The following is a 9,478-nucleotide window of genomic DNA, read 5'->3' as shown; positions in this document are numbered from 1 at the left end:
TTCAAATTTACAGCGACTTAAAGCGAAACGCTTCTTTGGCGTGTCCAGATTCGGCCACACACATTCCACCAGTGCGCTATGCATTTCAAGCGCTATACAGTATGATGTCCTGGCATCCTCCACCCCGTGGAATTCTGGGAGCTGTAGTTTGAGAAGGGGCTGAGGCTCCCGCCCGCCACCCACGCCGAGGCTCCGCCCCTCACGTTCCCCGCAGCGTTTGACGGAGAGACTGGCGGGGGCGGGGCGGAGAACGAAGGGCAAAGAGGAAGGGAAGACAGGGCAGCTGCGGAGGCTTCGTTGGTCCCTGGCGGGCATGCGCAGGGTTCGTTCGCGCAGGCGCTCTGGGCCGACAACAAAGAGGGACTGAGGCGGCGGCGTTTCTTTCTTTCTCCCCGATGGCTGCGGCGTTCCTGGTGGCGCTGTACGAGTACTCGCCGCTCTTCTACATCTCTGTCGTCTTCATCTGCTTCCTGGTCACCAGCGGCCTAGTCATGGGCTGGTCAGTGGGGAGTGGGAGGGTCAGAGGTCACGGGGGGGGAGAAAGGAGGGGGGTCCAGGGAGGGGGGCTTGGCTGGGGGGGGGAATTTATTCCAGTGAATTGGGGTGGGGTAAGCGGAAGTTGGGGAGCTTTGGAGGGAGGGAGGCTTATTATTATTATTATTATTATTATTATTATTATTATTATTTCTCTCCTCCCAGACAGAGACTCAAGGCGGCTTTCACAAATTGAAAACAAACACAGATAAAATGGAGAAAGCCATAAAACGTATAGAAAAATAGTCCTTAGAGATGTAATAAAGCTCTAAGGGGGTAAGGGGCTGCTACATCTGGGAAAGTGGGGAGAGGATGCTAGATTGTGGTGGCAGATGATGATGATGATTACTATTTATTGTTCCAATACCTCCCTTTAGCTGAGGATCACAGGGTGGGTTACAATATAAAAACACAAATATATATATTTATACCCTGCCTTTCCCCATGACAGGTACCTGAGGCAGCTTAGAAGTAAAAGTAAGAACAACTGAAAACATGAGCGGGGAAACAATAATTTAAAAGCAATTTTAAAATGATGGAATATCACTGACACAAATATATATAAATCGATTCAAGCCATAAATTTAGTGCAGACAGAGGGGCGTACTAGAACATTTAACATGAACCCCACCTGAAGTGTCCAGGGACCTTGACCCTAGCCCACAATATGCTACCAACGATCTTGTGGGTAGGATAATTTTTGAGACCCACATAGCTGTCTGCAGGGTTGGGTGAGGAAGAACCCTCTAAATGGGTGTTAGGGGAGTAGAGTTCAGGAGGGATAGGAGCTGCTCAAAGCAAGGAGGCTGGGGGTAAGTGGAAGGGATGTGCGCAGAGCATGGAAGGGATGTGCGCAGAGCATGGAGGTGCACTATTTTTTCATTGCGGAGGTGGGTGGATTGCATTTTTAACAGGAGGGAGCAAATAAGAGTGGCAGTCCAGCCTTGTGGTAAAATCCACACGCAGAGGGTCAGTTGCATCGAGAAGTAAATACAACATGGTTGGAGACTTGGTTATTTTGTTTTAAGACAGTTGTTGCTTTTTGGCTGTACCTTAACCAGACTTGACTGTTGTTAATATTAAGCGTTGCTGTTGATTTTATTTTTGTGCTGCTTAGGTTTGGGTGGGATGTTCCCGTGATTCTGAGAAATTCAGACGAAGCTGAATCAACAGTGAAAGTGTCCCAGAAACAGATGCGGCAGGTGAAAAACCCATTCAGCTTGGAAATAAAAAACCTGGAAACGGCTTCAGTTGCAAGTCAGTAGATTGCGTGTTTTGGTTGCTGTTCAAATTTTCTCCCCCCACCTTTCCCTGCTATGCCAAGCACTGGCTGTCAGTTTAGCCATAGCAACTATCCCTGTTAGACCCTTTGAACAGAAATGAGCCAACACAGTTTAAGCTGGCCCCCCGCAAAGAGACGATTGCTTCCTTGGTCTGCTTGACTATATTTCTTCTAGCATATGGTCATGCAGAGGAGATATACTGTGTACTGCGATCTGGCATTCTTGCTAATGTAGGTTTTTACACTGTCAGTATGAACGTAACAGCATGAAAACGCCACTGATCTCATGGATACCTGTCCTCTGCGCCAGAGGGATGACAAGATGCGAACACATTAACAGGGAACCATAGGGGCAGCCCTGCTGGATCGGAGCAAAGGCCGATTTATTCCAGCATCCTGTTCTCACAATGGCCAGCCAGGGTCTGAGTGTCACAGCTGTGCAGAGGTGCGTCCCTAGTGAATTGTTAGGCAGCCGCCACCAAGTGACAATAGCAACGCATTTTGGGTTTGATAGTTCTTCTCTAGGAGACAAAAAAATGTGTTTAGAACTTAGTCTTGCTCAGAGAAGTTGCATGTTTTATGAAGTTAGTTTTTATGATTCTAAATGTGTTTAGAACTTAGTCTTGCTCAAAGAAGTTGCATGTTTTATGAAGTTAGTTTCTATGATTTAAGATTTTGGGTGCTCCTCACACGTGCAAGTTTTCTGTGGTGGCCTCACCAAGTCACTGGCATCAAAATGGCAGACTGTTTATTTCCCCCATCTAATCTGGATTTATTGTTTACGGGGGAAATCCAGTAAAAATAAAATAAAAATTCCATTGGCAATGACGTGTGTTACATTTCAAAAACCTGGTGGCAAATTCATCCCCTGTCTGCAAAAGCCCTTTCATCTCCCGAAGAAGAGCTGTCAAGCATGGAAGATTTAGGGATTTGGTGATTTTCATAAAAAAACACAATGCTTTCCCTGCTACATAGTTATTTGGAATTGGTTTCCCCCCCCAACCTTTGGAGCTTTCAGTTTTCAAAACTCCTGTTTGTGACTCCATGTTCTTTTATTTCCCCCCTCCTCATAAGATGGCATAACACTGGTGCCTGATTGCCTGGAAGACTGCCTCCTTACGTGCTACTGGGGCTGCAGCGTGCAGAAAATCCACGAAGCTCTGCAGAAACACGCTTATTGCTTTCGAATAAAAACTCCGCAGGCCTTTGAGGATGCCGTGTATAACGAGTATCTCTACCGCCAGCAGTATTGGTATCCTTTGATCAGAGTTGCGTATCTCTGGCATGTAGAGGTGCAGAATCTTGAACAGCTCTGCTTCTAAGCAAATAATCTAAAGCAAGTTTCTAGATTTAGCAAAAAGTTGGGAAAGCCAGGGGAAGAGATTTCCAGAGAATGGGTGTCTAGTGCCGTTACTGCCCATTAGTCTTCCCTGTACTTAGTCTATTTAAAATCAACAGCCTCATTATTTAGAATATAAACCTCTTTATTGAAAGGTTTTGAGGTTCATTTCTCCCTTTACCTCTGTACAGGGTGAGGACAAGAGTGGGCTGCAGTTTGGAAGTCTTCCTTTTCACTGCACGTAGAAATGAATGTGTAAATTGGAGAATTAACTTGAATGCAGAATACCTTTTGGCTCTAAGTACTTAATTCTTTGGAAGCCGTCTGCCATAGCTCTCCTCTTAACTCGCTGCTCGGCTGCCATTAAAAGGCTGATCAGCAGAACGTAAAGCAGCCCCTTTGGCCATTTGCTTTGCTCCTACATGCACTACTTCGCTATCATGGAAAGCCAATGGACATGTTTAACTATTGCATTCTCTTGGTCTACTTTGCGGGAGATCCATAGCAGCGGTAAAGGGTCTGCTTTGCATGCGAAACGTCCCAGGTTCAATCCATGGCATATCCAGCTGCCAACCATTGTCAACAGTACGGGACTAGAGGGACCAGTGGTTTGGTTCGACGCAAGACAGCTTCCTTTGTAGGTATAATCTGATCCCTACTCTCCATGCAGTAAGTTCCTCTGAAGTCAGTGGTGAGACTTTGGAATATACATGTGTAGGATTGCCCTGACAGAGGGCTGAACTTTGTAACGAATGCTGAATTCTGTGCTTGTAACAGATGGAACGCAACACAGTTTGTCTGTGCCAGTAAAGCCAAGCTTGATGCTAGATAGGTTGGTGCATCTTGAGCCTCCGCCACGTCCAAGAACATCTGTGGCACAAACATTGCATTTGTCGTTATTTGCGGTTCTGTTCCTTGACACAAAGAAAGCATCGAGACGTCTGACAAAGCGGGGAAGCATTGCCAGCTACCCAAAGAGGCACAAATCATTGACTTTGGCCCTGTGCCCAGATCTCGGTACCCGCTAGTTGCACTGCTGACGCTAGAGGATGAAGGCAACAGAGAAATATATGACATTGTAGGTAACTTCTTTCTTGACAAAAGGGAACTGGGACAGGAGTTTGCTTTGAATTGTCTGTGGAAAAATCACCGTTGAACAGAGTTTGGCAGGGCACTCGCTTTTGCTTTTTGTCATAGCTATTGGCGTGTGCTAATATTATTCCTTATTTAAAATGACAGCTCATCCTGGATCCTTGGATTAGATAAGGAAAAAGTAATAATTATTAGAGAGCTTGCCCCATCCCACAGATTGAGAAGCCAGATCTGTTTCAGTCTGCTGGAAATAGTCACAAAGTTCATTACCCATCACTTCACATGCATAGGTTTTACCTGGGTGGATCTGAAATTTGGGTAGGCAATTAACGAAGTTGAAATGGTTTACATAATTGGCCAGGTGGCGCTGTGGGTTAAACCACTGAGCCTAGGGCTTGCTGATCAGAAGGTCGGCGGTTCGAATCCCTGTGACTGGGTGAGCTCCTGTTGCTTGGTCACAGCTCCTGCCAACCTAGCAGTTCGAAAGCACGTCAAATGCAAGTAGATAAATAGGAAGGTAAGATACAGCGGGAAGGTAAACGGTGTTTCCGTGTGCTGCTCTGGTTTGCCAGAAGCAGCTTTGTCATGCTGGAAGCTATACGCCGGCTCCCTCGGCCAATAATGCGAGATGAGCGCACAACCCCAGAGTCAGTCACGACTGGACCTAATGGTCAGGGGTACCTTTACCTTTACCTTTATAAGGCAGAATTACTGCCATTGGGGATTTCACTAGACCCAGAGTAGGAAACTTGACGACTACAATGATTTCTATATGAAGAAATAAAATGAAGGCTACATGGTTCACTTTTACAAGCATCCACTCTGAGGTGCTTTAAAAACAAAACAAACCCTTACATACAATTGTATTCTATTTGGAACGCTTTTACTTGTTTTTATAATTGTAATTATTTTATTCGTTTCCATAACTATAGTATATCATTGTAACCTCTTCTGGGACTTTATGTTAAAATCTTACTAAAAGGTAAAGGGACCCCTGACCGTTAGGTCCAGTCACGGACGACTCTGGGGTTGCAGCGCTCTTCTCGCATTATTGGCCGAGGGAGCCGGCGTACAGCTTCCAGGTCATGTGGCCAGCATGACAAAGCCGCTTCTGGCAAACCAGAGCAGCACACGGAAACGCCGTTTACCTTCCCGCTGTAGCGGTACCTATTTATCTACTTGCACTTTGACGTGCTTTCGAACTGCTAGGTTGGCAGGAGTAAAATCTTACTAGTGGTTAATAAATCTTTTATCACTAGCCCATAAAAACAGCCAACCTAATCAAAGACCAGTAGCAGCAAATAAAATCAATAATGAAGACCAGCCATTAAAATTAAGGAAGGAATGTAAATGATGTCATATGAAAGGCCATATATAAATTTCACTGCTCTGTTTCAGGGTGGGTATGTATGTGCTGTGTAATACATTAATAAAAATTGATGGCTGTGTGGCATAAGAGGACGAATATTGGAATCTGAACCCAAAGTGATCAAGGCAATTCTGTACAAGATATGGGCATTACCGGTAGCTCATTGGAAATGACCATTAAGGAGTGTTCAATTATTTCACCATTCACAATGCCTCATTTTTAAGTTCTTCACTGTCGGGTTGGATGTTGTTTGAACGACAAAGCAACATAGAATTCAAATGTTTTCTTTTCTTTTCAAAGGTGTCTATGGTATCTATAATCCACATTACTGATGACAGTTATAGGCTTTCCTGTCGAATACTGTATCAGTATCTCCTCATGGCCCAAGGTCAATTTCATGATCTAAAGGTAAGCTTTGGGGTTTGTGGTTTGTTTTACATCTCAAAAGTGGCTAGAAATAACTGCCTCGGTTTGCATCAGGCCAGTTGCCCATCCTGTCCAATATTAACACTATTGAGTAGCAGCAATTCTCCAGAGACTTAGGCAGATCATTTCCTAGGACTGCTAACACCGTTCTTTTTACTTGGGAGTTGCTTGGGCTTGGGTGTAGAGCAGGGTGCCCCTGGGTCACTGATCTGTGCATTTCCCTCTAGTTTACTTCTGCCACCCAGAAAAGCCAATTCCGCAGCTGTAGAGTGATCAAAATACAAAACGCATTTTTGCAAATGCAGTTGTTTGCAACCCAGGTGTGCAGCAGAATGAGATGAGATAATGGACTCTAGGTGGCTCGTCACATTTTTGAATTCTCCCCCTTTGTAAAACACTACCTGCAAGTTTAAAAAAATATAAAATAATCACAATAATTTTAATTGTTATACCCTGCCCATCTGGCTGGATTTCCTCAGCCACTCTGGGGGGCTTCCAGTAAAATAGAAAATCACAATAAAACGCCGAATGTTTAAAACTTCCCGATACAGGACTGCCTTCATATGTCTTCTGAAAGTTGTGTAGTTCTCTGTCTCCTTGGCATCTGATGGGAGGGTGTTTTATTATTATTATTATTATTATTATTATTAATTATTTATTATTATTATTAATAAAATAAAATTGTATTCTCATTAGGAAGATTTTAGCCTTGGTCTCTCTTGTAGTTTTCCACTTGCACGATCCTTTCCACATAGGGGAACACTTCAAAAATAGTATTGCCTGCATGCAATCTGAAGTGGTGCAGGCTCTTTCTATTACCTAATCCTGATGTGCATGGAGGCCAAGTTAAATTTCTCTGGCTACAGAGACCCGGGGAAATTCGGGAAGTGTTATATACAGTATATGCATGATGAATTTTGAAAGCACAATTTTGGTAAGCAGTGTGAACTAAATCTGCTTCTGGGACCTCTCTAGGTTCGGGGCCCTGAGGCTTAACCTTCATTAGTTTCATAGCGCAGCCTCCCCATGGCATATTTTGAAAATGCCCATGGCCTTAAAAACATGGGAGACCTGGTGTCAGGCATGGGGAGTCCTCCCCTCCCTTGGTAAGAATTAAACGAGCACTTGATTTATAGTTCTTTTATTACAGCATCATGCTGCAAGCACAAATACGCAGCTCTCCGCAAGAGGGCAGTCTAATCCGACTTCCGCAGCATTTTAGGCGCCAACGGGAAGTTCCTCCCTCCCTCTGACTCCTTTGCGCTCTTAATATGTTTGGACCTCCATGGTGGTGGTGGAGGGGTCCCCACACTCAGGGCCCGTCTCAACTAGCTGCCTGCCCCCTCCCTTCTGGTTCTGTTGTCATTATCTCATAACTGGGTAACTCCTTCCTAAGCTGTTCAGCTTCTGTCTCTCTCTCTCTCTGCTTCTGAACATGCTGCGGACCAGGGAGGGCAACTATTCCCGCTCCAGCTCTCCATTGGAGAGAAGCTGGTCTGCCATAGAATACACTCCCCAGTCCTTGTCTTCAGACCACTCCCTGACACCTGGGCACTGAAACACACCCTGTGTTTGTGTGCATGTGCGTGTGCTTTTAGTACTCTTAACATACTATGCCATGGGTAGGCAAACTAAGGCCTGGGGGCCGGATCTGGCCCAATCGCCTTCTAAATCCAGCCCGTAGACGGTCCGGGAATCAGCATGTTTTTACATGAGTAGAATGTGTTCTTTTATTTAAAATGCATCTCTGGGTTATTTGTGGAGCCTGCCTGGTTTTTTTACATGAGTAGAATGTGTCCTTTTATTTAAAATGCATCTCTGGGTTATTTGTGGGGCATAGGAATTCATTCATTTTTTTCTCCTTCAAAATATAGTCTGCCCCCCCCCACAAGGTCTGAGGGACAGTGGACTGGCCCCCTGCTGAAAAAGTTTGCGGACCCCTGTCTCATGCCTAAACAAAATAAAAAAAATTCCTTCAGTAGCACCTTAAAGACCAACTAAGTTTTTATTTTGGTATGAGCTTTCGTGTGCATCTGAAGAAGTGTGCATGCACACGAAAGCTCATACCAAAATAAAAACTTAGTTGGTCTTTAAGGTGCTACTGAAGGAATTTTTTTATTTTGCTTTGACTCAGACCAACACGGCTACCTACCTGTAACTAGAATTATGCCTAAACGTTTGTCTCTTTTCTCCCTGCTTCTTCTCGTTCCCAACCCCCCCCCCCCAGCAACTTTTCATGTCTGCCAACAGCAACGCCTCATCTCTAAGTAGCCCTCCCTCGGGTGACAAGACAGAGGACCGCGTCCTCCTCGAGAAAGCCGGGCTGGCTGAGGACGAGGCTGACCTGCCAGATGAAAACAGCAAGGACTGCATCGTCTGCCAGAACAGGGCTGTCAACTGGGTGCTCCTCCCTTGCCGGCACACCTGCCTGTGCGACGAATGCGTGAAATACTTCAAGCAGTGCCCAATGTGCCGGCAGTTTGTTGGGGAGTCCTTTCCCCTGTGCGGCCGAAAAGAGTGAAGAACTGGGGGTGGAAAGGACAGAGCAGTGTGTTCTTTTATCCAGGCAGGGAGAGAAGAGAAATTCATGCAAAGAGTTGACAAGATGAGTTTCGACCGTCTGGAATAGTACCCAAGACCTTCCCTTCCTCTTGAACTTTGGGGGCTGGTTGTCTGGCACCTTCCCTTATTAGCAGTGGATTTGATTTGGAAGCAACGGGGATGTTAAGGCTTGGGTTGCGCTGCTGCCTCTGCCTCCCGCAACGGTGCAAAAGTGTGCGCATTACAGGCAGAAACAGTGCTTGGAACTCTTTATGAAGGGTATCTCTTTGTATGTGCAGATAAATTTATTGGGTATTTTCGTGGCACTTTTCACCGAGAAGTTTCTCTCGACAGACTGATGTGGAGAAAGAGGAAACATCCCCTGAGAACAATTAATTTGTATTTATGTGTGTGTATTTTTTAAAAAGTGCCGTCAGCCTGGTTTTCTACTTGATAGTAATGCTGCTCTTTTCAGTTGCAGCAAGTGGGGGGGGGGAGGCAGAAACAAAGAAAAAAATATAGAAAGAGTTTTTCTTGCAACTCTTCAGTAGGTACACATATATTTTGTGGACAACTGCAGATCAGTTCTGCTTCAAAGATTAAATATCTTACGGAGTTCCTGTCCAATATTATTATTGTTTCCCAAGTCACAGTCCCTGTATAGGCCTTTAAAGCAGGTGTGGGAGACTTCTTTCCCAAAAGGGCCGCGTTCCCTCATTGGCCATATTCATGGTACCACATACTGGGGGTGGGGGCAGTGGCACAATGCCAATGTGTGCAGAGCCCCATGGATGTGACTCCAGCCTTTGTATATAGTGGGTTGCGCTCTATCCATGAAGAAGCTGGCAGTTTCCACCCATGTGCCTCCTTTCCATCTTCCTTGCAAGCGTCATTT

At 45.2% G+C, this 9,478-nt stretch overlaps 1 protein-coding gene across 3 annotated transcripts; it reads left to right on the top strand.

Moving 5' to 3' along the window:
• Positions 1–343: 343 nt before the first annotated feature.
• CGRRF1 (cell growth regulator with ring finger domain 1) lies at positions 344–9,111 on the top strand. 3 transcript variants are annotated; one of them, XM_088674586.1, is made up of 7 exons: positions 344–499; positions 1,652–1,791; positions 2,891–3,068; positions 4,086–4,233; positions 5,917–6,024; positions 8,270–8,569; positions 8,600–8,720. In XM_088674586.1, the coding sequence occupies exons 1-6, from the start codon at positions 396–398 to the stop codon at positions 8,561–8,563; spliced, it is 972 nt and encodes a 323-aa protein (XP_088530712.1). In that variant the 5' UTR covers positions 344–395; the 3' UTR covers positions 8,564–8,569; positions 8,600–8,720. The 3 variants fall into 3 exon arrangements, with proteins under 3 accessions (XP_088530712.1, XP_088530714.1, XP_034957239.3); XM_088674588.1 differs by having other exon boundaries at positions 344–421; positions 8,270–9,111; XM_035101348.3 differs by having other exon boundaries at positions 8,270–9,111.
• The last annotated feature ends 367 nt before the right edge of the window (positions 9,112–9,478 follow it).

Source organism: Zootoca vivipara, chromosome 1 (assembly GCF_965207765.1).
Source record: "Zootoca vivipara chromosome 1, rZooViv2.hap1.1, whole genome shotgun sequence".
NCBI lineage: Eukaryota > Metazoa > Chordata > Lepidosauria > Squamata > Lacertidae > Zootoca > Zootoca vivipara.
The sequence above is the reverse complement of the archived record's forward strand: the minus strand, read 5'-3'. Positions and strand labels throughout refer to the sequence as shown.

Coding starts and splice junctions, on each gene's coding strand:
- CGRRF1 (XM_035101348.3), top strand. CDS start 396: ATGGCTGCGGCGTTCCTGGTGGCGCTGTACGAGTACTCGCCGCTCTTC. Junction 1,792..2,890: donor GGAAACGGCTTCAGTTGCAA/GTCAGTAGATTG, acceptor CCTCCTCATAAG/ATGGCATAACACTGGTGCCT. Junction 4,234..5,916: donor ACAGAGAAATATATGACATT/GTAGGTAACTTC, acceptor TTCTTTTCAAAG/GTGTCTATGGTATCTATAAT.